General features: G+C 45.2%; 1 protein-coding gene across 1 annotated transcript in view; it reads left to right on the forward strand.

The window, feature by feature from the left end:
- Nucleotides 1–27,014, forward strand: part of LOC311127140 (FSD1-like protein) — a 49,606-nt gene extending 22,592 nt beyond the window's left edge. Inside the window, exons 6-12 of the mRNA XM_084158905.1 lie at nt 10,987–11,196; nt 11,531–11,629; nt 11,898–12,027; nt 19,053–19,150; nt 21,301–21,552; nt 22,334–22,422; nt 25,541–27,014. Coding sequence (XP_084015031.1) covers nt 10,987–11,196; nt 11,531–11,629; nt 11,898–12,027; nt 19,053–19,150; nt 21,301–21,552; nt 22,334–22,422; nt 25,541–25,663 — 1,001 coding nt within the window. The 3' untranslated portion in view covers nt 25,664–27,014. The remainder of the gene's footprint in view (nt 1–10,986; nt 11,197–11,530; nt 11,630–11,897; nt 12,028–19,052; nt 19,151–21,300; nt 21,553–22,333; nt 22,423–25,540) is intronic.
- The last annotated feature ends 407 nt before the right edge of the window (nt 27,015–27,421 follow it).

A 27,421-nucleotide genomic window follows, 5' to 3' on the forward strand; every position in this document is an offset into this window, starting at 1 on the left:
TGGAGGGGTATAGGGAGGGGTATATGGAGGGGTGTAGGGAGGGGTATAGGGAGGGCTATAGGGAGGGGTATAGGGAGGGGTATAGGGAGGGCTATAGGGAGGGGTATAGGGAGGGCTATAGGGAGGGGTATATGGAGGGGTATAGGGAGGGGTATAGGGAGGGGTATATGGAGGGGTATATGGAGGGGTATAGGGAGGGCTATAGGGAGGGGTATAGGGAGGGGTATATGGAGGGGTATAGGGAGGGGTATAGGGAGGGGTATATGGAGGGGTGTAGGGAGGGGTATAGGGAGGGGTATAGGGAGGGCTATAGGGAGGGGTATAGGGAGGGGTATAGGGAGGGGTATAGGGAGGGCTATAGGGAGGGGTATAGGGAGGGGTATAGGGAGGGGTATAGGGAGGGGTATAGGGAGGGGTATATGGAGGGGTATAGGGAGGGCTATAGGGAGGGGTATATGGAGGGGTATAGGGAGGGCTGTAGGGAGGGGTATATGGAGGGGTATAGGGAGGGGTATAGGGAGGGGTATAGGGAGGGCTATAGGGAGGGGTATATGGAGGGGTATATGGAGGGGTATAGGGAGGGCTATAGGGAGGGGTATAGGGAGGGCTATAGGGAGGGCTATAGGGAGGGGTATAGGGAGGGGTATATGGAGGGGTATAGGGAGGGGTATAGGGAGGGGTATAGGGAGGGGTATAGGGAGTGGTATATGGAGGGGTATAGGGAGGGGTCTATGGAGGGGTATAGGGAGGGGTATAGGGAGGGGTATATGGAGGGGTATAGGGAGGGGTATATGGAGGGCTATAGGGAGGGCTATAGGGAGGGCTATAGGGAGGGGTATAGGGAGGGCTATAGGGAGGGGTATAGGGAGGGGTATAGGGAGGGCTATAGGGAGGGCTATAGGGAGGGGTATAGGGAGGGGTATATGGAGGGGTATAGGGAGGGGTATATGGAGGGGTATAGGGAGGGGTATAGGGAGGGGTATAATGAGGGGTATAGGGAGGGGTATAGGGAGGGGTATAGGGAGGGCTATAGGGAGGGGTATATGGAGGGGTATATGGAGGGCTATAGGGAGGGGTATATGGAGGGGTATAGGGAGGGGTATAGGGAGGGTTATAGGGAGGGGTGTAGGGAGGGGTATAGGGAGGGGTATAGGGAGGGGTATAGGGAGGGCGATAGGGAGGGGTATAGGGAGGGGTATATGGAGGGGTATAGGGAGGGCTGGAGGGCTATAGGAGGGGTATATGGAGGGGTATAGGGAGGGGTATATGGAGGGCTGTAGGGAGGGGTATATGGAGGGGGATATGGAGGGGTATAGGGAGGGGTATAGGGAGGGGTATAGTGCATTCGGAAAGTATTCAGACCCCTTGACTTTTTCCACATTTTGTTACGTTACAGCCTTATTCTAAAATTGATTAAATTGTTTTTTTTCCTCATCAATCTACACACAATACCCCATAATAACAAAGCAAAAACAGGTTTTTAGGCATTTAGAGAAAAAAAACATTTACATAAGTATTCAGACCCTTTACTCAGTACTTTGTTGAAGAACCTTTGGCAGCGATTACAGCCTTGAGTCTTCTTGGGTATGACGCTACAAGCTTGGCACACCTGTATTTGGGGAGTTTCTCCCATTCTTCTCTGCAGATCCTCTCAAGCTCTCTCAGGTTGGATGGGGAGCATCGCTGCACAGCTATTTTCAGGTCTCTCCAGAGATGTTCGATCGGGTTTAAGTCCGGGCTCTGGCTGGGCCACTCAAGGACATTCAGAGACTTGTCCCGAAGCCACTCCTGCGTAGTCTTGGCTGTTTGCTTAGGCTCGTTGTCCTGTTGGAAGGTGAACCTTCGCCCCAGTCTGAGGTCCTGAGCGCTCTGGAGCAGGTTTTCATCAAGGATCTCTCTGTACTTTGCTCCGTTCATCTTTCCCTCGATCCTGATTAGCCTCCCAGTCCCTGCCGCTGAAAAACATCCCCACAGCATGATGCTGCCACCACCATGCTTCACCATAGGGATGGTGCCAGGTTTCCTCCAGACGTGACGCTTAGCATTCAGGCCAAAGAGTTCAATCTTGGTTTCATCAGACCAGAGAATCTTGTTTCTCATGGTCTGAGAGTCTTTAGGTGCCTTTTGGCAAACTCCAAGCGGGCTGTCATGTGCCTTTTACTGAGGAGTGGCTTCCGTCTGGCCACTCTACCATAAAGGCCTGATTGGTGGAGTGCTACAGAGATGGTTCTTTCTCGTCAGTAGTGTTCATGTGCACCTGAAAATGGCATCCACTGGGAGGATTGCAAAATGGTAAATTACTGCATTTAAATATGAAACTGAAATGCGTCACAATGCAACTCTACCAAACATTTCCTCTACACATAATTAGCCTTGCGCTCAATAAATACACGTTACTGGCCCCGTGTAGCTCAGTTGGTAGAGCATGGCGCTTGCAACGCCAGGGTTGTGGGTTCGATAAATAAATGTATGCACTCACTGACTGTAAGTCGCTCTGGATAAGAGCGTCTGCTAAATGACTAAAAATTTAAAATGTAAGATGTACTGGCAAACGAGTAAAAGAACAACAGGATACTAAACTATACTGAACACAAATAGAAACGCAACATGCAACAATTTCAAAAATGTTACTGAGTTACAGTTCATATAAGGAAATCAGTCAATTGAAATAAATTCATTAGGTCCTAATCTATGGATTTCACATGACTGGGAATACAGATATGCATCTGTTGGTCACAGATACCTTAAAAGAAAGGTAGGGGCGTGGATCAGAAAACCAGTCAGTATCTGATGTGACCACCATTTGCCTCATGCAGCGTGAAATATTTCCTTTGCATAGAGTTGATCAGGATGTTGATTGTGGCCTGTGGAATGTTGTCCCACTCCTCTTCAATGGCTGTGCGAAGTTGCTGGTTATTGGCGGGAACTGGAACACGCTGTCGTGCACGTTGATTCAGAGCATCCCAAACATGCTCAATGGGTGACATGTCTGGTGAGTATGCAGGCCATGGAAGGACATTTTCAGCTTCCAGGAATTGTGTACAGATCCTTGCGACATGGGGCCGTGCATTATCATGCTGGAACATGAGGTGATGGCAGTGGATGAATGGGCCTCAGGATCTCGTCACGGTATCTCTGTGCATTCAAATTGCCATCGATAAAATGCAATTGTGTTCATTGTCCGTAGCTTGGTTTAGATAAACAAATGTAGTTTGCTAGCTAGCTAGGTAACGTTAGCTACGTTACCTCAGCTTGACTTATTTTCTGCTGCGCTGATGTTGGCTGATCGCTCCCTCTTTGAAGTGAAGTGGAAAATTGATAGAATTGCATCACTTTTCAACGTTCGACGACATGGCAACCCCATCAGTTGAGACTTCAGTTCCGTTTCGAAATCCTCTGTCTGAAAGTGCTTGCTACAAACTCAGAAATGTTTATATTTCTCACACCTCCATGGAGCAGTCCTCCACACCCTGAAATCACCCTGAAATCACTATGAATTCTGGATATTGTGGTTTACTTACAACCAGGAAATGTAGGCCCGTTTTCTACCATTGAGATGCAGAAACACTCGTATTTGAAATTCAAAATGTTTAATACACATTTTAATAACATATTAATGTATAGAGCAATGGTAAAATGTCCCTTTAAAGTAACTGTCCAGTAAAAATCTCACTTTTTAAAAGTTCATATTCTGTTAACTCGAAATAATGTTATCTCATCCTATACTCGTATTTATGCCCAAAGCATAAATTGGAGAGAAAAAACACAACAAAAACTCCACCTCAAACAGACTGTTTAAAAAAAGTGTGCTATTTCCTCATAGAGGATGATGTCATCCTCCTGAGGAGGATGAGCTGGCCAATCAGCAGTCTGCTTGCATGAATATTTTTAATGACCGTTATACGTCCACACCATTCTGTTGTCGGGGTACGCCCGCTCACACCAGAGCGGTCGGAAATCCCGCTCATCGCTCACGGAGCGGTGTCACCCCTCTGTCACTCCACATCCTTTCCAACCGCTCCGCTAAAAACCGCTCCTCGCTCACAGAAACACTAACTGCCGCTCCAAATTCGCTCCATTCATTAAAATCACAATTTAACCAACACCCATCTATTTTTGTGTCTACCTGGACCTACCATTTAGTTTTGAAGTATTGAAATCAAACCATATGATTTGAATGAAAAGTATTTTATTGAACAACATGAAACCGTAAGAAGCGCTCATAATTTCAAATAGTCTCCATGTCGTATTAAACAGCATATAAACACTCTAAATAGGTCAGGAGCCAGACAGGGAGCCTAAGAAGGAACGAAAATGAATTATTTAGGCTATATTATTATTATTATTATTATTATTACTATTATTATTATTATTATTATTATTATTATTGTTATTATTATTAGCCTATTACTTCAGTTATTTCAAGGCTATAGCCTACAAATAAGTACATTGTGAAGCATTTGCGAGTGCGACACAAGCCTGAACATTAAGTAATTCAGCCTTTAAACAACATTTGGTTGAATTAAAATAAAACGAAAAATGCCATATGAGGCCTTTTAGAAACAGGAGTTTGGCTAGAGTTTGTGGCTTCAGGCTCATGCGATGGTGTCTGGAGAGCAGCCGCTCCACTCACATACTCTGGCCCTCACCATTCCAAAACAGAAAAGCTGCTTTTTAACCTACTTAACTATTTAACTCATATTGTAATTAATTATAGGTCATATTTCATAAAGATCTAGAAAAACTGGACAGTTACTTTACAGGTCGACTTTGGTCAAGATATTCGGCTATAGAAGTGCCATTTCTTCCAGATCTCTACAGCTTCCGTCCAAAAACACATCCTGTGAAACTACGTCAACACCAGTGGAGGCTGCTGAGGGGAGGACGGCTCATAGTAATGGCTGGAACGGAGTAAATGGAATGGTATCAGGCACATGAAAACTAGATGTTTGATACCATTCCATTCACTCCATTTCGGCCATTACTGTGAGTCGTCTTCCCCTCAGCAGCCTCCAGGTAGCTTAGCGGTTAGAGAGGCGAGCCAGCAGTCTGAAACAGTTAACACATACTGGAGGAGTTACTGGCTAGCTACACGTGGTTAGATTAGCTAACCAACTAGCTACACGTGGTTAGATTAGCTAACCAACTAGCCACAATTGGTTAGATTAGATAACCAACTAGCTACAAGTGGTTAGATTAGCTAACCAACTAGCTACAAGTGGTTAGATTAGCTAACCAACTAGCTACAAGTGGTTAGATTAGCTAACCAACTAGCTACAAGTGGCTAGATTAGCTAACCAACTAGCTACAAGTGGTTAGATTAGCTAACCAACTAGCCACAATTGGTTAGATTAGCTAACCAACTAGCTACAAGTGGTTAGATTAGCTAACCAACTAGCTACAAGTGGTTAGATTAGCTAACCAACTAGCCACAATTGGTTAGATTAGATAACCAACTAGCTACAAGTGGTTAGATTAGCTAACCAACTAGCTACAAGTGGTTAGATTAGCTAACCAACTAGCTACAAGTGGTTAGATTAGCTAACCAACTAGCTACAAGTGGCTAGATTAGCTAACCAACTAGCTACAAGTGGTTAGATTAGCTAACCAACTAGCCACAATTGGTTAGATTAGATAACCAACTAGCTACAAGTGGTTAGATTAGCTAACCAACTAGCTACAAGTGGTTAGATTAGCTAACCAACTAGCTACAAGTGGTTATATTAGCTAACCAACTAGCTACAAGTGGTTAGATTAGCTAACCAACTAGCTACAAGTGGCTAGATTAGCTAACCAACTAGCTACAAGTGGTTAGATTAGCTAACCAACTAGCTACATCAGTCGCGGCATGCATGACCAGAAAAACACATAGATGAACCACCAAAGGCACACCCCATTTTAAAGAAATTAATGGGGGGGATGAATCAACCTGTATTGGTGGGGGACATGTCCCCCCATCCCCCTTGGCAATTTCGCCAATGCAATGGATACTGCTAAAACAATGACGTCATATCTGAATTCTGCCATCTTTATGCATGTTGCCGTTGGGTTACAGCTTGACGTAGGAGCCTAGAAGAAGAAGATCAGGTCCAGTATTTAGGAAGTGTCTCAGAGTAGCAGTGCTAGTCTAGAATCAGGTCTCCTCTGTCTGTTCATTTTCATCTAAAAGGCAACACTGTTCCTGGATCAGCACTCGTACTCTGAGATACTTTATGAATACCCTGTTGCATTTCTAGTAGGACAGACTTTGGTCTTTTTGATAAGGCTGATTTAAGATCACTTTATTCGTCAATTGTACACAATGTCCAACCGAAATTGTACTTCTGCTTAATCCAAACCCCTCCGGTTGGAGCAGGGGGCTGCCACTGGGCGCCCGTGGAGCAGTTGTTGTGGGGGGTTAAGTGCCTTGCTCAAGGGCACAATGGCAGGCAATGGCATCTAGGGTTGCCAGTTCACTTCCCGCCGGATTTTTTTCCCCCGTCAGATGTTTTCCCCGGGATTTGAACTGGCAACACTCCGGTTGCTGGCTCTCCTCTCTAACCGCTGGGCTACCTGCCGCCCCAATGCTCTCCTTCTGTTAAGGACTGCTGGCTGCTAACCTCTAGTGCTTGTGATGTGTAATGGGGGCCCACAGCTGAAAATATCTGAGACTTCCTTGGAGGCTTTATTTGACAGACAAAGAGCCTCTTGGGGTTTCAACAGTCTAACACTAGTGAGTTGCTGGGGATCCATTGCCTTGGTAACAACTCCTCCGCAGAAGGTTAGCATTTCTCCAAATGATTGAGGAAGATGTCTACCTTTTTTTAAAGAAGAAAGAAGGCAGAAACTCTTTAAGATGGATGACAACAGGAAGTTCTGGAAAATGTGGTGTTAAATCACAATGAAAATAGTAAACGCCCCACTCCAACTGCTAAAAGGCATTATCTGGTTGAACGTTTCCATTGAGTTTCAATCTGCAGCCTGTTAACCTTTTACACTGGCCTGTATGGATATAGCCACATGGAAGTGTTTCTAACAGAGGAAGTATGAAAAGTATATGCATGACCAGAGTAGAAAGGGTTGAAAGAGAGCACTTACATTGTTGATTTTATGTGCATTTTATATTTACTGTACTTTTCACAGCATTTGTCAATAACGAAATCTGAAAATACTTATCACTTATCAATGACAAAATCTGCCATTTTCAACCCATATACGGGATGACAGAGGCTGTGAGATCCTAAAGGCTGCTGTTAGTACCAGTGGTGGGCCCCTGACCTCTAGAACCTAAAGGCTGCTGTTAGTACCAGTGGTGGGACCCTGACCTCTAGAACCTAAAGGCTGCTGTTAGTACCAGTGGTGGGACCCTGACCTCTAGAACCTAAAGGCTGCTGTTAGTACCAGTGGTGTGACCCTGACCTCTAGAACCTAAAGGCTGTTGTTAGTACCAGTGGTGGGCCCCTGACCTCTAGAACCTAAAGGCTGCTGTTAGTACCAGTGGTGGGACCCTGACCTCTAGAACCTAAAGGCTGCTGTTAGTACCAGTGGTGGGCCCCTGACCTCTAGAACCTAAAGGCTGCTGTTAGTACCAGTGGTGGGACCCTGACCTCTAGAACCTAAAGGCTGCTGTTAGTACCAGTGGTGTGACCCTGACCTCTAGAACCTAAAGTCTGCTGTTAGTACCAGTGGTGGGACCCTGACCTCTAGAACCTAAAGGCTGCTGTTAGTACCAGTGGTGGGACCCTGACCTCTAGAACCTAAAGGCTGCTGTTAGTACCAGTGGTGGAACCCTGACCTCTAGAACCTAAAGGCTGCTGTTAGTACCAGTGGTGGGACCCTGACCTCTAGAACCTAAAGGCTGCTGTTAGTACCAGTGGTGGGACCCTGACCTCTAGAACCTAAAGGCTGCTGTTAGTACCAGTGGTGGGACCCTGACCTCTAGAACCTAAAGGCTGCTGTTAGTACCAGTGGTGGGACCCTGACCTCTAGAACCTAAAGGCTGCTGTTAGTACCAGTGGTGGGACCCTGACCTCTAGAACCTAAAGGCTGCTGTTAGTACCAGTGGTGGGCCCCTGACCTCTAGAACCTAAAGGCTGCTGTTAGTACCAGTGGTGGGCCCCTGACCTCTAGAACCTAAAGGCTGCTGTTAGTACCAGTGGTGGGCCCCTGACCTCTAGAACCTAAAGGCTGCTGTTAGTACCAGTGGTGGGACCCTGACCTCTAGAACCTAAAGGCTGCTGTTAGTACCAGTGGTGGGCCCCTGACCCCTAGAACCTAAAGGCTGCTGTTAGTACCAGTGGTGGGCCCCTGACCCCTAGAACCTAAAGGCTGCTGTTAGTACCAGTGGTGGGACCCTGACCTCTAGAACCTAAAGGCTGCTGTTAGTACCAGTGGTGGGCCCCTGACCTCTAGAACCTAAAGGCTGCTGTTAGTACCAGTGGTGGGACCCTGACCTCTAGAACCTAAAGGCTGCTGTTAGTACCAGTGGTGGGCCCCTGACCCCTAGAACCTAAAGGCTGCTGGTAGTACCAGTGGTGGGCCCCTGACCCCTAGAACCTAAAGGCTGCTGTTAGTACCAGTGGTGGGACCCTGACCTCTAGAACCTAAAGGCTGCTGTTAGTACCAGTGGTGGGACCCTGACCTCTAGAACCTAAAGGCTGCTGTTAGTACCAGTGGTGGGACCCTGATCTCTAGAACCTAAAGGCTGCTGTTAGTACCAGTGGTGGGACCCTGACCTCTAGAACCTAAAGGCTGCTGTTAGTACCAGTGGTGGGACCCTGACCTCTAGAACCTAAAGGCTGCTGTTAGTACCAGTGGTGGGACCCTGACCTCTAGAACCTAAAGGCTGCTGTTAGTACCAGTGGTGGGACCCTGACCTCTAGAACCTAAAGGCTGCTGTTAGTACCAGTGGTGGGACCCTGACCTCTAGAACCTAAAGGCTGCTGTTAGTACCAGTGGTGGGACCCTGACCTCTAGAACCTAAAGGCTGCTGTTAGTACCAGTGGTGGGACCCTGACCTCTAGAACCTAAAGGCTGCTGTTAGTACCAGTGGTGGGACCCTGACCTCTAGAACCTAAAGGCTGCTGTTAGTACCAGTGGTGGGCCCCTGACCTCTAGAACCTAAAGGCTGCTGTTAGTACCAGTGGTGGGACCCTGACCTCTAGAACCTAAAGGCTGCTGTTAGTACCAGTGGTGGGCCCCTGACCTCTAGAACCTAAAGGCTGCTGTTAGTACCAGTGGTGGGCCCCTGACCTCTAGAACCTAAAGGCTGCTGTTAGTACCAGTGGTGGGACCCTGACCTCTAGAACCTAAAGGCTGCTGTTAGTACCAGTGGTGGGACCCTGACCTCTAGAACCTAAAGGCTGCTGTTAGTACCAGTGGTGGGACCCTGACCTCTAGAACCTAAAGGCTGCTGTTAGTACCAGTGGTGGGACCCTGACCTCTAGAACCTAAAGGCTGCTGTTAGTACCAGTGGTGGGACCCTGACCTCTAGAACCTAAAGGCTGCTGTTAGTACCAGTGGTGGGACCCTGACCTCTAGAACCTAAAGGCTGCTGTTAGTACCAGTGGTGGGACCCTGACCTCTAGAACCTAAAGGCTGCTGTTAGTACCAGTGGTGGGCCCCTGACCTCTAGAACCTAAAGGTTGCTGTTAGTACCAGTGGTGGGACCCTGATCTCTAGAACCTAAAGGCTGCTGTTAGTACCAGTGGTGGGACCCTGATCTCTAGAACCTAAAGGCTGCTGTTAGTACCAGTGGTGGGACCCTGACCTCTAGAACCTAAAGGCTGCTGTTAGTACCAGTGGTGGGACCCTGACCTCTAGAACCTAAAGGCTGCTGTTAGTACCAGTGGTGGGACCCTGACCTCTAGAACCTAAAGGCTGCTGTTAGTACCAGTGGTGGGACCCTGACCTCTAGAACCTAAAGGCTGCTGTTAGTACCAGTGGTGGGACCCTGACCTCTAGAACCTAAAGGCTGCTGTTAGTACCAGTGGTGGGACCCTGACCTCTAGAACCTAAAGGCTGCTGTTAGTACCAGTGGTGGGACCCTGACCTCTAGAACCAAAAGGCTGCTGTTAGTACCAGTGGTGGGACCCTGACCTCTAGAACCTAAAGGCTGCTGTTAGTACCAGTGGTGGGACCCTGACCTCTAGAACCTAAAGGCTGCTGTTAGTACCAGTGGTGGGACCCTGACCTCTAGAACCTAAAGGCTGCTGTTAGTACCAGTGGTGGGCCCCTGACCTCTAGAACCTAAAGGCTGCTGTTAGTACCAGTGGTGGGACCCTGACCTCTAGAACCTAAAGGCTGCTGTTAGTACCAGTGGTGGGACCCTGACCTCTAGAACCTAAAGGCTGCTGTTAGTACCAGTGGTGGGACCCTGACCTCTAGAACCTAAAGGCTGCTGTTAGTACCAGTGGTGGGACCCTGACCTCTAGAACCTAAAGGCTGCTGTTAGTACCAGTGGTGGGACCCTGACCTCTAGAACCTAAAGGCTGCTGTTAGTACCAGTGGTGGGACCCTGACCTCTAGAACCTAAAGTCTGCTGTTAGTACCAGTGGTGGGACCCTGACCTCTAGAACCTAAAGGCTGCTGTTAGTACCAGTGGTGGGACCCTGACCTCTAGAACCTAAAGGCTGCTGTTAGTACCAGTGGTGGGCCCCTGACCTCTAGAACCTAAAGGCTGCTGTTAGTACCAGTGGTGGGACCCTGACCTCTAGGATATCTTAGTCAATGGAAGCTCTCTAACTACTATAATAAGCAAACCACCTGATCCCCAGTGGTGTGTCCACTGGCTTGTTAATAGGACGTCTGTCACACTCCTCTCTCTCTCATTTAATTGTAAAAAAACATCCCCATGAATGCTAGGAACCTATTGATTGTGATATGGACACATTTATGAGGTTTGAACAATATCCAAAAAGTCTTAGACTATAAATTATTTACCAATATTGTCCTATGGAAAGATCTTGTTCAGCTTTTAAAGATGCCTTCCTCTCTATGTTATTCCAGTCCCCTGGGCCCCAGAGATGGAGGTAGGGGATTGTCTGGTGTCAGACAACACGGTGTCCGTAGCCTGGAAGATGCCAGTGGAGGACAGCAAGATAGACCACTACATACTGGAGTACAGAAAGACCGACCACGAAGGACTGCCACGCATCAAAGACGAACACTGCTGGGAGGTGGTGGATAACATCAAGACCACAGAATACTCACTGTCAGGTACGAAACTAGAGTAGACCTACTGTAGCCTGGTCCCAGATCTGTTTGTGCCGTCTTGCCAACTCCTATGGCCATTGTCATGCCACTTGGCAAGACGGCACAAACAGCTCTGGTACCAGGCTAAGACTGCACTGTCTTCATGTAGCTTCCTGTGTTTTAAAACGTGAACCAGGCTAAGACTGGACTGTCTTCATGTAGCTTCCTGTGTTTAAAACGTGAACAATCCATATAGCTTTGCTTCACCTAAACGTTTGTAACTTTATCAAAGTGTGAAAGCTTGTTCACCTACAGAACGTTATGAACCAATGCAGATAATGGAATGTTCATCCTCCAGGTTTAAAGTTTGACTCCAAGTTCATGAACTTCCGGGTACGAGCATGCAACAAGGCAGCAGCTGGAGAATACTCGGATCCAGTTACCCTGGAAACCAGAGGTAAGACGGTTAGTTACCCTGGAAACCAGAGGTAAGACGGTTAGTTACCCTGGAAACCAGAGGTAAGACGGTTAGTTACCCTGGAAACCAGAGGTAAAACTATTGCACTATGTTGTCTTGGATCTTTAATTACGTAGTCATTACAATATTGATATAAAAGTTATTTGACTTAAGTGTTTTCCCCGGCAACAAAAACGTAAGAAAATGCCTGCTATATCTCGTGTTTGTTTGTTTGTTTGATTGATTGATTGATTGATTCCCTCCCCAGCGTTCAACTTTGGCTTTGACTCGTCTTCGGCCCACCTGAACCTGAAGGTAGAGGACGGGAGTGTGGAGTGGGACCCCCAGGGGGGCAAGGGGCTGGAGAACAAGCTCAAAGGCAAGGAGAACAAGGGCAGGTGAGAACTGAACTGAAACAAATACACGTCCCAAATGGACCCCTAGGCCCTATGCACTTGTGGAGATCTGAGAGGATTTGATTGGTAGAAGCAATGTGTAGACACTTCGACCGAGCCTATCAGAGGGCGAGGTGTAGATATTACCATATTGACTGCACCTGTGAAATCCTCTTAGCTCTCCACATAGGTTTTAGGGTCTAGGGATCCATTTGGGATTGGGCCTAATCCTCATTTTACCTGGAACTCTCATTGAAATAGCCTGGTCCTAGATCTGTGTGCTCTCTTTCCAACTTCTGTGGTCATTGTCACTTTTGGCGTGACAGGACATACACAGGTCTGGGTACCAGGCTACCGTTCAACCGCTTTTTCTCTCGCATTCTTCTTTCTTTAGTTCATGGGCTGTGTTTCCACAGACCACCCAATTATTGGCAAAAGAGCTTATCTGATTGGTCAAAAGGACAAAAGGCCATTTCACTTGCAGCATTGTTACTCCAGACACTGTCTGCCAAGTTGAGGCCTCATTTCTTCAAGCTGCAGTGTTGATACTCTTAGAAAAGGATATTGGAAAAACAATTCTAGGCTCCGTCGTAAAGGGGCACTTCCAGCTGGCTACATCCAGTTGGCTACATCCAGTTGGCTACATCCAGTTGGCTACATCCAGTTGGCTACATCCAGTTGGCTACATCCAGCTGGTACATCCAGTTGGCTACATCCAGCTGGCTACATCCAGTTGGCTACATCCAGTTGGCTACATCCAGTTGGCTACATCCAGTTGGCTACATCCAGCTGGTACATCCAGTTGGCTACATCCAGCTGGTACATCCAGTTGGCTACATCCAGTTGGCTACATCCAGTTGGCTACATCCAGTTGGCTACATCCAGCTGGTACATCCAGTTGGCTACATCCAGTTGGGTACATCCAGTTGGCTACATCCAGTTGGCTACATCCAGCTGGTACATCCAGTTGGCTACATCCAGTTGGCTACATCCAGTTGGCTACATCCAGTTGGCTACATCCAGTTGGCTACATCCAGTTGGCTACATCCAGTTGGCTACATCCAGTTGGCTATATCCAGTTGGCTATATCCAGTTGGCTACATCCAGTTGGCTACATCCAGTTGGCTACATCCAGCTGGCTACATCCAGTTGGCTACATCCAGTTGGCTACATCCAGTTGGCTACATCCAGTTGGCTACATCCAGCTGGCTACATCCAGTTGGCTATATCCAGTTGGCTACATCCAGTTGGCTACATCCAGTTGGCTACATCCAGCTGGCTACATCCAGTTGGCTACATCCAGTTGGCTACATCCAGTTGGCTACATCCAGTTGGCTACATCCAGTTGGCTATATCCAGTTGGCTACATCCAGTTGGCTACATCCAGTTGGCTACATCCAGCTGGCTACATCCAGTTGGCTACATCCAGCTGGCTACATCCAGTTGGCTACATCCATGTTTTGACTAATAAGCTTAGTTCATCAGAACCCAAAATAGAAGCTTGTTTTACTGAAATGTTTGTAAACAAAGTACTACATAGCCTCAAAATATGGTTAAAACTATCATTTTGATTCCATGGATGGTCAGTCCTTATATCCATAGTCCTGTCTATACATTTGAGTCGTTACATTTCTCCAGCCCCATCCCTCAGCTTTTTACTTGAAACAGGGGCAGGGAGGAGGCTTTGATATTGTTTCAACTGCGGATTGCCCCATTAAAGAGAGAATTCATAGTTCCCGTAGTATTCTCTGGACTGTCTGGAGAGATGTTTACTCAGCTATAGTGTAGGATTTGCGTTATTTAGTGCCTAATGGAATGGAACCTCTTTTAGCGTCCTTTAAATAGCAAGCTTCACCATGACACCCACAGAATGTCTTTATTTTAACCAGTTGCTTTTATTGTTTCTTTGTGGTCGTCAACAGTGCTCATCTTACCAATCTGAAGAACATGTCAAGGTGACCATGTGTGACTTTAAGCTGTAGAATGTAGCATTAGGCTACCTTTAACCTGTGGCATTAGGCTACCTGAATGTAGCATTAGGCTACCTTTAACCTGTGGCATTAGGCTACCTGAATGTAGCATTAGGCTACCTTTAACCTGTAGCATTAGGCTACCTGAATGTAGCATTAGGCTACCTTTAACCTGTAGCATTAGGCTACCTGAATGTAGCATTAGGCTACCTTTAACCTGTGGCATTAGGCTACCTGAATGTAGCAGTAGGCTACCTGAATGTAGCATTAGGCTACCTTTAACCTGTAGCATTAGGTACCTTTAACCTGTAGCATTAGGCTACCTTTAACCTGTAGCATTAGGCTACCTGAATGTAGCAGTAGGCTACCTGAATGTAGCATTAGGCTACCTTTAACCTGTGGCATTAGGCTACCTGAATGTAGCAGTAGGCTACCTGAATGTAGCATTAGGCTACCTTTTAACCTGTGGCATTAGGCTACCTGAATGTAGCATTAGGCTACTTGAATGTAGCATTAGTCTACCTGAATGTAGCATTAGGCTACCTGCATGTAGCATTAGGCTACCTGCATGTAGCAGTATGTGACTTTAATGTAGAATTAGGCTTCCTGAATGTAGCATTATGTTACTTGAATGTAGCATTAGGCTACTTAAATGTAGCATTAGGCTACCTGAAACCTGTGGAATTGTATTAGGTAGAGACCGCTTGTGGTCGTGTTCGTACGCTCCAGCAAACAAACGCTTAGATATGTTTTATTCATCAAGTCCCTTCCAGGTTTTTGTGTGAACAGTTTACAGATTATTTTCAGCAAAGTCTATTTTTGCTCGTTGAGGTCTGTGAGAATTAACCTCCTGAAAATGACTTGATATTGAGAATCTGTGTGTGACTGACTTCACTAGTCACCTACATATGGAGAGGGTAGCTCTTTACCAACTATTGATTTAGGCCAAATAATTGCACATTTGATTTGGTTAAACTGGACATGGTTGCCGTCCACGAACAAAGAAAATGATTAAATCTTATTCTGTCCTGAAAGAAGCTCCATCTGTAGATTACATCCTAACTCTGTTTCTGTTTCTAAAACCCCCTTATTTCTCACTCTCCTTCTAAAGAAATCAAATTAACCTCTACCTTCAGCTGACCAATCTCTGTTACAGAATCAATGTATAGTTAATAGCACAGAATTGATTTTGTTTTTACCCATTTTCCCTGATTGCAACGAATGGTTTTGGTGAGTAACAGTTCTAGTGTACTATTTGTAATATACATGTTTTTCATTCGTTCCATATCATGTTCACAAAAACAAAATGATCACAACTATGATTACAACAATGATCACAACAACAATCACAACAACAATCACAACCATGATCACAATGCTCTCTCAGAAAAAAAAAACTAGAAAAATAAGTCCCGCTTTAAATTACATTCAGCTTATAAAGGCTTCATAAAGCCTTCATAATGCCTTCATAAGCACTACATAAATGTGTTACAAAGCATCTATAACCATATGTCATGCTTTATAAAGGGTTCATAAATGTGGCATAACCCACTATGGCATACGCTCTAAAGTGATGTCATGTTAGTCACGTGACACCTAATCTCGTTCCCAGACACTTCCGGAAGGTCTGGTGGACCAACGCATCAACCTTGGCCTTCATTAGTTAGGTTTAAAATCACATTTTATGAAGATAACTTGTGGAATTGGGCAGGGTTCAGCAATAATTGTGACTTTTTGACTGTGTTAAGTAGTGACGAGGACAAATACTTTACTCAGTAAGGTCACTCCTATAGAATTCTATGGTCACTTCCATTTAAGGCCAACTTTGAATGGTTGATCTCCCAGGGTTATATGTGCTGTGCGTTCAATAGCCTGGGGACGACGTTACGCCAAGAAACACTCACCTTGATGAAAAGCCCCCAACCTAAATACATTGAAAGTGGCTTTCTTCTGGAATCAAGTTACCGTATTTTCCGCACTATAAGGCGCACCGGAGTATAAGCCGCAGCAGCTAAATTGAATGATATTGAATGATGCGTACATATATAAGCCGCACTGGACTATAAGCCGCAGGAGTTTTAATGTTTAATTACCATATGTAAGGGTTCGTGCACAGAGGGGATTGTCGGGAAAGAGATGGCTGCTTGAGGAAGCTCCCATTTATTAACATTTCAACAAACAGGTTGCATATTTGCATAACGTATTCAAGTGTTACCATTTAGTGCAATAGTAGCTACAGAACATATACTGTGCTGTGTAAACTGTACTGTATCACACAGCGTTGCAGACACACAAACTTTTCAACTTTCAAACGTAAACGGTCCCAGCGCACATACCGGCAGTGATCTACAGCAGTGGTTTTCAACCAGTGGTCCTTGAGGGAGTGCTAGGGGTTCCCCAGCAAAATTAGTTAATAGCGTCACAATCATTTAACCACTTAACTTTGGTTATTTTTGAAAAACCTTGAAAAAGTGTGCACATCTTTGAATATTTATCTACATTATAGCCTACAGTAGTACCATAACAAAAAACAAAGCTTACAGCGCTTGACGAGGGAATATCAATGGCTAAATTAAATGTGTTTTTTTAAAAGTGCAAAATAAAGTGCCTGTAACACGACAGTAAGCGCGTAAGCCTAAAGTTGCAGCAACACGGCTGCTTAAAATATACGGTAATCAGCCTACCAGAAAAGTCATTAATCCTCGTCTTCATCTTTTAGGCTAAGGTGCAGTACACGGCTGTAACCAGAAAAGTCAAGTCATTAATCCTCATCTCCGTCTTCTTCCTGCGTACTAAAACCACCAAAGTCCTCATCTTCAGTGTCGGAAACTAACAGGCTCAGGGTGGCTTCGTCAGCCACTCTCCTCTCTCCTTCGTTGTCGCTCTCAAAACCAACGAACTCCTCTTCATCACTGTCGGAATCGAACAGCCTCTAAAGGGCCTCAGCTGTGGCGGCGTCCTCCTCTTCATCACGCAGCAGTCCAGCCTTTCGGAACCCGTTAATGATCGTGGATGTTTTGACAGCCAGATTGACTGCCTTTAACTTAAAAGCTGCATCATATGCATTTCTACATTTGTTTTCCATAATGAGGGTTTGTGCATGAAAACTTCCTTTGCACAAACTGTCTCGCTCTCGTAATGCTCGTTCTGTCTCTCGTACCACTCTCGGTTCCACTTTTACTTTTGCGCCGGCCTCCAGCTTTTCCTGCTGGAGCCCGCCGCTTAAAGGTGGGGGGCGCGGACCGGTCATAGAGCCCATAGAGTTAAAGTTGATGGACTGTAACCTGTAAAATCCATAGATTTAGGAGGTCTTCTAGTGGCCGTTAGCTGTAAAAATCCATAGATTAGCCGCACCGTTATATAAGCCGCAGGGTCGAAAAATGGGAAAAAAGGCGCGGCTTATAGTCCGAAAAGGACCGAGTTTGGGAAACTCTGGGCTAGCCGACCCTCACTGTGTATCTGCGAGCTGTTGGCTGGAGCGCACGTAGAGCCTACATGACGGGATTATTATGGACAAAATAGCAAGATTATTTGTATTTGTCAAACGGCAGCCAAGCATCGATCATCATGTCACCAGAATAAGAGCGTCGATATTTATTGAAAGGAGCATCAAGCTCATCACCACCCTGCCACTGCTATTGACACTGCAGTGTTGGGGAAGAGCAAGAAAGGCATTTCACTGTACTGGTGCACATGACAATAAAAACTTGAAACGTTCATCAGAACTTATTTGATCTGTAGCCTAATAAACTGCATCCTTTCCCCAGTCGTAGTGGGAGGCCACACAACATGCTTAAAGACGTTGGATGGAAACCTGATTAGTGTTTCAATCACCACCTGAGAAGTCTTATATCTGATGTATTTGCCTGTAGAGGATGTATCCATATCGGCCATGTCACAGCTATGTTCCTAACTTGTCCAGGAGTATCCTTCCACCTCTCAATTTCAACCTTAAAATAGTCCCTTACACCGAGATCCCGTCTAGTCCAATAACATCTCAGATTGGTCTGTTTGTTACCAGTTCTCATCTCATCTCATTTCCATTGGTCTGTTTGTTACCAGTTCTCATCTCATCTCATTTCCATTGGTCTGTTTGTTACCAGTTCTCATCTCATCTCATTTCCATTGGTCTGTTTGGTACCAGTTCTCATTTCATCTCATTTCCATTGGTCTGTTTGTTACCAGTTCTCATCTCATCTCATTTCCATTGGTCTGTTTGTTACCAGTTCTCATCTCTCATTTCCTCTTCCACCCTGTTTGCTTGTGTCTTACACCACTAAAAGCTTGAGTTTGTTTGCAATCTGATAAACTGTTGAAGTGCGTATAAAAGAGCGTCTTCATCCGTATGTTTCATACTGCAAGGGTTGTTGTTTATCTTCATAGTTTACCAATGACATCTGTGGAAAACTCCATCTTCTTTCAGATAAATTGGTCCTTGGAGCTGGATACCTAGCTGAAAGGAAATGGGCTTCTCCACAGCATCCTGTTCACTCTACTGTCTTGTCTGTTGCGATGCTAATCTTTAGAATGTCAGTGTGTTGCGATGCTAATCTTTAGAATGTCAGTGTGTTGCGATGCTAATCTTTAGAATGTCAGTCTGTTGCGATGCTAATCTTTAGAATGTCAGTCTGTTGCGATGCTAATCTTTAGAATGTCAGTGTGTTGCGATGCTAATCTTTAGAATGTCAGTGTGTTGCGATGCTAATCTTTAGAATGTCAGTGTGTTGCGATGCTAATCTTTAGAATGTCAGTCTGTTGCGATGCTAATCTTTAGAATGTCAGTCTGTTGCGATGCTAATCTTTAGAATGTCAGTCTGTTGCGATGCTAATCTTTAGAATGTCAGTGTGTTGCGATGCTAATCTTTAGAATGTCAGTGTGTTGCGATGCTAATCTTTAGAATGTCAGTGTGTTGCGATGCTAATCTTTAGAATGTCAGTCTGTTGCGATGCTAATCTTTAGAATGTCAGTGTGTTGCGATGCTAATCTTTAGAATGTCAGTGTGTTGCGATGCTAATCTTTAGAATGTTCTGCCCTTCCTTCCTTCCTCTCGGTTGTAGAAGTGGAACTCCGTCTCCCAAGAGAACGTTGACGACTCGGTCGCCTGCCATCAGAGGAGGCAGAGACAGGTTCACTGGAGAGTCCTACACCGTGCTAGGTAAGTAAACACAACGTAAAGGGGCGGCAGGTAGCTTAGTGGGTAAGAGCGTTGTGCCAGTAACCGAGAGGTCGCTGGTTCTAATCCCCGAGCCGACTAGGTGGAAAATCTGTCGCTGTGCCCTTGAGCAAGGCACTTAACCCTAATTGCTCCTGTAAGTCACTCTGGATAAGAGCGTCTGCTAAATGACTAAAATGTAAAAATGTAAATGTAATGTAAATGTAAACACAACGTTAACACATCACTGTGCTAGGTAAACACAACGTTAACACATCACTTTGCTAGGTAGGTAAACGCAACGTTATCACATTACTGTGCTAGGTAAACACAACGTTAACACATCACTGTGCTAGGTAAACACAACGTTAACACATCACTGTGCTAGGTAAACACAACGTTAACACATCACTGTGCTAGGTAGGTAAACACAACGTTAACACATCACTGTGCTAGGTAAACACAACGTTAACACATCACTGTGCTAGGTAAACACAACGTTAACACATCACTGTGCTAGGTAAACACAACGTTAACACATCACTGTGCTAGGTAGGTAAACACAACGTTAACATATCACTGTGCTAGGTAGGTAAACACAACGTTAACACATCACTGTGCTAGGTAGGTAAACACAACGTTAACACATCACTGTGCTAGGTAAACACAACGTTAACACATCACTGTGCTAGGTAAACACAACGTTAACACATTTATGTGCTAGGTAAACACAACGTTAACACATCACTGTGCTAGGTAAACACAACGTTAACACATCACTGTGCTAGGTAAACACAACGTTAACACATTTATGTGCTAGGTAAACACAACGTTAACACATCACTGTGCTAGGTAGGTAAACACAACGTTAACACATCACTGTGCTAGGTAAACACAACGTTAACACATCACTGTGCTAGGTAAACACAACGTTAACACATCACTGTGCTAGGTAAACACAACGTTAACACATCACTGTGCTAGGTAAACACAACGTTAACACATCACTGTGCTAGGTAAACACAATGTTAATACATCACTGTGCTAGGTAGGTAAACCCTACCAACCTTATAGCACTCACGTCTGTAGCCATGAAGTGCTTTGAAAGGCTGGTCATGGCTCACATCAACACCATCATACCAGACACCCTAGACCCACTCCAATTAGCATACCACCCCAACAGATCCACAGATGACGCAATCTCTATTGCACTCCACACTGCCCTTTCCCACCTGGACAAAAGGAACATCTATGTAAGAATTAGTGGCGTGCTGTGTTCTGTCAGAAGTCTCTACCCACGAAGGGTAGTCGTTAGTGGCGTGCTGTGTTCTGTCAGAAGTCTCTACCCACGAAGGGTAGTCGTTTAGTGGCGTGCTGTGTTCTGTCAGAAGTCTCTACCCACGAAGGGTAGTCGTTAGTGGCGTGCTGTGTTCTGTCAGAAGTCTCTACCCACGAAGGGTAGTCGTTTAGTGGCGTGCTGTGTTCTGTCAGAAGTCTCTACCCACGAAGGGTAGTCGTTAGTGGCGTGCTGTGTTCTGTCAGAAGTCTCTACCCACGAAGGGTAGTCGTTTAGTGGCGTGCTGTGTTCTGTCAGAAGTCTCTACCCACGAAGGGTAGTTGTTTAGTGGCGTGCTGTGTTCTGTCAGAAGTCTCTACCCACGAAGGGTAGTTGTTTAGTGGCGTGCTGTGTTCTCACTGCTCTGTCAGAGGATTCATAACAGAGGACACAGTGCTAGGTAAACATGTTCAACAGGGTTTTCGTGTATTATGATGTTTTGGGTGTCAGTGTTTGTTCTCTCCCAAGGTGGGATTGATAAGGTTTCCTGTCCTCCACACCCAGGTATAACATTATTATATCATAATATAATATCCACTCCCAAGGCACACCAGAAGTCTGTGTAGTGATTCATAAGATGTCCTGTCTGTCCTCTCCAGTCCCCACCCAGGTATTATGTATGAAATCATACTACCACAGTATCCAGCCACCAGGTGACACCAGTTGTGTATTTATGTGTGTTTGCTCTGTCTGTCAAGGGATTGATAAGCCTTCATGTCTGTCCACCGCTCCCAGGTGACACCAGTTGTGTATTTATGTGTGTTTGCTCTGTCTGTCAAGGGATTGATAAGCCTTCATGTCTGTCCACCGCTCCCAGGTGATACCAGTATGGACTGTGGTCAACACTACTGGGAGGTGAAAGCTCTTAAAGACTGTAAGTCCTACAGCGTCGGGGTCTCCTACAGGAACCTGGGGAAGTTCGACCAGCTGGGAAAGACCAACACCACATGGTGTATCCACATCAACACCTGGCTGCAGACCTCCTTCTCCGCCAAGCACAACAACAAGGCCAAGAGTCTGGACGGCGCCGCACCTGACCGCATCGGAGTCTTCTGTGACCTGGACTCAGGTGGGTTGATGTTAGAGACATAGGAACCCAGACCTGGGTTCAAATATTATTTGAAATATTTCAGATACTTTGAGCCTTTGCTTTAGCCTGTCTGAGGTGGCAGATAGGTGGTGTTTACACTTTTGGGACTCTTTTATTGGTTCCGTTTCGGCAGGAAAGCTCAGTCAAGCACAGCTAAAGTATTCCAAAAAAAATGTCAAATAGTATTTGAAGTTTGAACCCAGGTTTGATAGGAGCTGTGGTTCAATGGATTTCAACACCTGGCAGGTATTAAAATCCTGTTGTTGATCCATACATTTTATGCAGCTATACGTGTGATATATTGTACTGACAATTTCACCAACTGAGAACAAGGTGAGCCTCGTTGTTCTATTGTACATGTAGTGGTGTGTTTTACAGCCAGTCAGGGTGGAATAGCATATCCCTCAGGTGACGGTGACATAGGCCATCGGATACGGCCATATTGGATTTCAGCCATCTCTCTTCCCCAGGAAGTGATTACAAACTAGGCTGTTCTCCTCTGAGTATCAGAATAGCTCAGCCGGTAGAGCACGGCGCTTGTAACGCCAGGGTAGTGGGTTCGATCCCCGGGACCACCCATACGTAAAAATGTATGCACACGACTGTAAGTCGCTTTGGTTAAAAGCGTCTGCTAAAATGGCATATTATTATTATCAGGAGACACTTCTCATCCTTCTCTCTCTGTGCTTCAACAAGTGAAGTGGATGCAATAGTTTGCTTGGGCCTGAATTCTGTTTGTTTTTCTCTTGTTCTTCCTCAGGACAAGTGTCCTTCTACAACGCTGAAACCAAGCAGTTGATCCACACGTTCAAGGCTAAGTTTAGCCAACCTGTTGTACCAGCCTTCATGGTATGTTTTGTCTGTATTATGGTTGATATTATTTTGTCTAACTACCACTCCCTCATCCCTGTACTTTACACCGCCTGCCTGTCATCAAGACCTAGATAACACCAGAGAACTTGTATTGTAAAAAAAACAATATAAAAAATAAATAAAAATAAAAGTTTCTTTCATGAACTAACACTCGTACTTCTAACTAGCACCGACTTTTCTGACAGCTACTTTGTCGGGAAGAAGTGTTGTGACTATGACTGTGATATGTGGTTGTCCCACCTAGCTATCTTAGGATGAATGCACTAACTGGAAGTCGCTCTGGATAAGAGCGTCTGCTAAATGGTCTCTCTGGATAAGAGCGTCTGCTAAATGGTCTCTCTGGATAAGAGCGTCTGCTAAATTACTCATATATAAATGTGAAATGTTTCATGACTATTGGTAGCACATTTCATTCACAAGTGGACATTGGTCAAAGAAGATCAATGTTATACACCCAGACAAACTCAGTTTAGCAGCAGGGTAAAACAGGGCTTTACTTTCAATAATCTGTCCAGTGACAATGCAAATATGTTGCCATATTCTCCTTTAATCACCCCAGGAGGCCTTGCATGTTATTTGCTTGATGTGTTTAGAGCTCAGTCAGTCCCAGACCACAGGTCCATAGGTCAGTCAGTCCCAGACCACAGGTCCATAGGTCACAGACTAGCTCAGTCCCAGACCACAGGTCTATAGGTCACAGACTAGCTCAGCCCCAGACCACAGGTCCATAGGTCACAGACTAGCTCAGTCCCAGACCACAGGTCCATAGGTCAGTCAGCCCCAGACCACAGGTCCATAGGTCACAGACTAGCTCAGTCCCAGACCACAGGTCCATAGGTCACAGACTAGCTCAGTCCCAGACCACAGGTCCATAGGTCAGTCAGCCCCAGACCACAGGTCCATAGGTCACAGACTAGCTCAGTCCCAGACCACAGGTCCATAGGTCACAGACTAGCTCAGTCCCAGACCACAGGTCCATAGGTCAGTCAGCCCCAGACCACAGGTCCATAGGTCAGTCAGTCCCAGACCACAGGTCCATAGGTCAGTCAGTCCCAGACCACAGGTCCATAGGTCAGTCAGTCCCAGACCACAGGTCCATAGGTCACAGGCTAGCTCAGTCCCAGAACACAGGTCCAGATATTATCCATATACACCCTGTATCTGTGAAATCTACTGGGTGTGTGTACACTATATTGAACCAGCTAAAACCAATACATTTTCAGTGATCCGAAAATTGTCTTCCTTGGTCTACCAAGAGTGAGGAATACTGGTACAAAACAAGAGAAGATATGCCTGTGAGTCTGTAATGATAGTTAATGGTCTCAGAACAGTCCAACTGCCGTGAACAACACATACAGTGGGGGGAAAAAGTATTTAGTCAGCCACCAATGGTCCAAGTTCTCCCACTTAAAAAGATGAGAGAGGCCTGTAATTTTCATCATAGGTACACGTCAACTATGACAGACAAAATGAGAAAAAATAATCCAGAAAATCACATTGTAGGATTTTTTATGAATTTATTTGCAAATTATGGTGGAAAATAAGTATTTGGTCAATAACAAAAGTTTCTCAATACTTTGTTATATGCCCTTTGTTGGCAATGACACAGGTCAAACGTTTTCTGTAAGTCTTCACAAGGTTTTCACACACTGTTGCTGGTATTTTGGGCCATTCCTCCATGCAGATCTCCTCTAGAGCAGTGATGTTTTGGGGCTGTCGCTGGGCAACAAGGACTTTCAACTCCCTCCAAAGATTTTCTATGGGGTTGAGATCTGGAGACTGGCTAGGCCACTCCAGGACCTTGAAATGCTTCTTACGAAGCCACTCCTTCGTTGCCCGGGCGGTGTGTTTGGGATCATTGTCATGCTGAAAGACCCAGCCACGTTTCATCTGCAATGCCCTTGCTGATGGAAGGAGGTTTTCACTCAAAATCTCATGATACATGGCCCCATTCATTCTTTCCTTTACACAGATCAGTCGTCCTGGTCCCTTTGCAGAAAAACAGCCCAAAAGCATGATGTTTCCACCCCCATGCTTCACAGTAGGTATGGTGTTCTTTGGATGCAACTCAGCATTCTTTGTCCTCCAAACACGACGAGTTGAGTTTTTACCAAAATGTTCTATTTTGGTTTCATCTGACCATATGACATTCTCCCAATCCTCTTCTGGATCATCCAAATGCACTCTAGCAAACTTCAGACGGGCCTGGACATGTACTGGCTTAAGCAGGGGTACACTTCTGGCACTGCAGGATTTGAGTCCCTGGCGGCGTAGTGTGTTACTGATGGTAGGCTTTGTTACTTTGGTCCCAGCTCTCTGCAGGTCATTCACTAGGTCCCCCGTGTGGTTCTGGGATTTTTGCTCACCGTTCTTGTGATCATTTTGACCCCACGGGGTGAGATCTTGCGTGGAGCCGCAGATCGAGGGAGATTGTCAGTGGTCTTGTATGTCTTCCATTTCTTAATAATTGCTCCCACAGTTGATTTCTTCAAACCAAGCTGCTTACCTATTGCAGATTCAGTCTTCCCAGCCTGGTGCAGGTCTACAATTTTGTTTCTGGTGTCCTTTGACAGCTCTTTGGTCTTGGCCGTAGTGGAGTTTGGAGTGTGACTGTTTGAGGTTGTGGACAGGTGTCTTTTATACTGATAACAAGTTCAAACAGGTGCCATTAATACAGGTAACGAGTGGAGGACAGAGGAGCCTCTTAAAGAAGAAGTTACAGGTCTGTGAGAGCCAGAAATCTTGCTTGTTTGTAGGTGACCAAATACTTATTTTCCACCATAATTTGCAAATAAATTCATTAAAAATCCTACAATGTGATTTTCTGGAGAAAAAAAATCTCTATTTGTCTGTCATAGTTGACGTGTACCTATGATGAAAATTAAAGGCCTCTCTCATCTTTTTAAGTGGGAGATCTTGCACAATTGGTGGCTGACTAAATACTTTTTTCCCCCACTGTAGCTATGTAAGGCGTGCCATCATTCGGCACATTTCACAGCCGTATTGCAAGTTGTTAATGTGTGTTTTGTTATCTACAGGTATGGTGTAGTGGACTATGGTAGAGGTGTTGTATTCATGTGTTGTGTTGTTCCAGGTATGGTGTGGTGGACTGAGCCTCAGTACAGGGATGCAGGTCCCCAGTGCAGTCAAGAGTTTCCAGAAGACCGAGAACGGCCTGGGAGGATCCAACAGCAGCCTCAACAGCATGGCCCAGTAGCCCACGCTCACTGTCTGAAACCTCACCTTATTCCCTATGTCCCTGGAACTCAACTCCGGAGCTCCAAGCCAGTTCCACTGCGTTGTTTCATTGTTCCCCTCTAATCAGGGACTGATTTAGACCTGGGACACCAGGTGGGTGCAATTCATTATCAGGTAGAACAGAAAACCAGCCGTCTCCGGACCTCGTAGGGTCAGAGTTGAACAGCCCTTGCCCTCTAGTGCACTATATAAGGAATAGGGGGCCATTTCGGACACAACCAATGACTAACTGAACTCGCTCCTGTTCTGACTTCCTGCTTCCTGTGCAAGTACAACCCCTTCCTGTTCTTGATCTGTCAGTCAACCCGAGCCGCCCAACGCAGCCGCACTACGAAGCATGAGAAACACTGAGCATTTTTCTCTGTCTGGCTCCTCTCTCTCTCAAAACCAGCCTCGCCTTCACTCCTCCGAGTTTAACCAAGCAGCTACGGACACTTAAAGGAATCAAGATGTAGCCCCTAGGTGCACAACAATATCCCAGCTGCAGCATTAGGGTAGGGGTTAGGGGAACCCTCGTAACCATGTTCCAGGTCTCTTAGGGGATGGAACACCCATAGGATTCTCATTCTGTATCTGGAATGCTAGACGTTTAATCAGGGAATAGACCAGTGCACTTTTTTCTCCCTTGTTCTCCCCAGTTACCTACTACTGTATGTTTAAAGCATGTCGTGATGTTGCTCAGGAATGGCAGGTCTTAAATTAGGTTGGAAAAGGGTGATATATAGACATTCATAATTATGATGATACATATGGTCGTCGTTAGTTGGAAGGAGTCTGTCAAATAAATGGTGTCAAAACCACCACCAAAGATTGTTTTTAGTGAGGGGAAATACTGTGTCTTCTGCCACCTGGTGTCTGGACAATATCTTTGCAATAATTCCAGAAAACCACCAAGCGGGCAGCATCTCTTCCCACTGCAGACAAGAAGACATCTTTCATCATACATTACTACATTTTTGATTTTTTGTTTTAAAATAATTATTTCACTTGACATCATTTAGTTCTCAGTGGTCTGAATGCTGAAGATGTCACAATGACCTGGATTATTGAGCCAGATGGATTCATTCATTAAAAAAATAACTGACCCATCGTTTTCATGTCTACATCATGTATACTGGTTAAACTCTTTTTCCAATGTTTGGTTATTTCATTTTCTACCATATTTTCCATGCTGCTGTGCTGTTCTGTTCTGTTCTGTTCTGTGTTGGGCCCTGAAGGGAGAATGATATCTCTCCTGTTGTCTTCAAGTGGGCCAACATTTTGAGTAACATTCACACTTTACATAAATATTTGTTTGATATTTGACTCTTTAGATATCTCCTCCTCTTTGTTGAACACCAAATAAACTGTTTTCACCCCCTTAGAAAAGTGTTGTATCTTTATACCCTAAATTATAAATAATTGACCCCTAAATCTATAGTATTGAGGCAGGTTGATTGAATTTTAAAAAGTGAAGAATTTCTCTGTTTCTCTGTTTTCGCTTACCAACATTTTGAAATGCATTGAGCTATCTATTTTACATGTATTCCACAGACGGTAGGCTAATGCTATTCTAGTGTGACCTGTTATCATATATTCTTACATCCATTGAAACCAATGGAGCCCCAGAGTGGACTTGTCATAATACCCATAAAACCTAGCGGTCAAACACAGAAATTATTCCAATAGTTGTTTTCACCATTCATTTTTCCTAATAAGGGATTTTAGAAACACTTAA

The sequence above is a fragment of the Coregonus lavaretus genome, assembly GCF_964263955.1.
Source record: "Coregonus lavaretus genome assembly, chromosome: 4".
Taxonomy (NCBI): Eukaryota; Metazoa; Chordata; class Actinopteri; order Salmoniformes; family Salmonidae; genus Coregonus; species Coregonus lavaretus.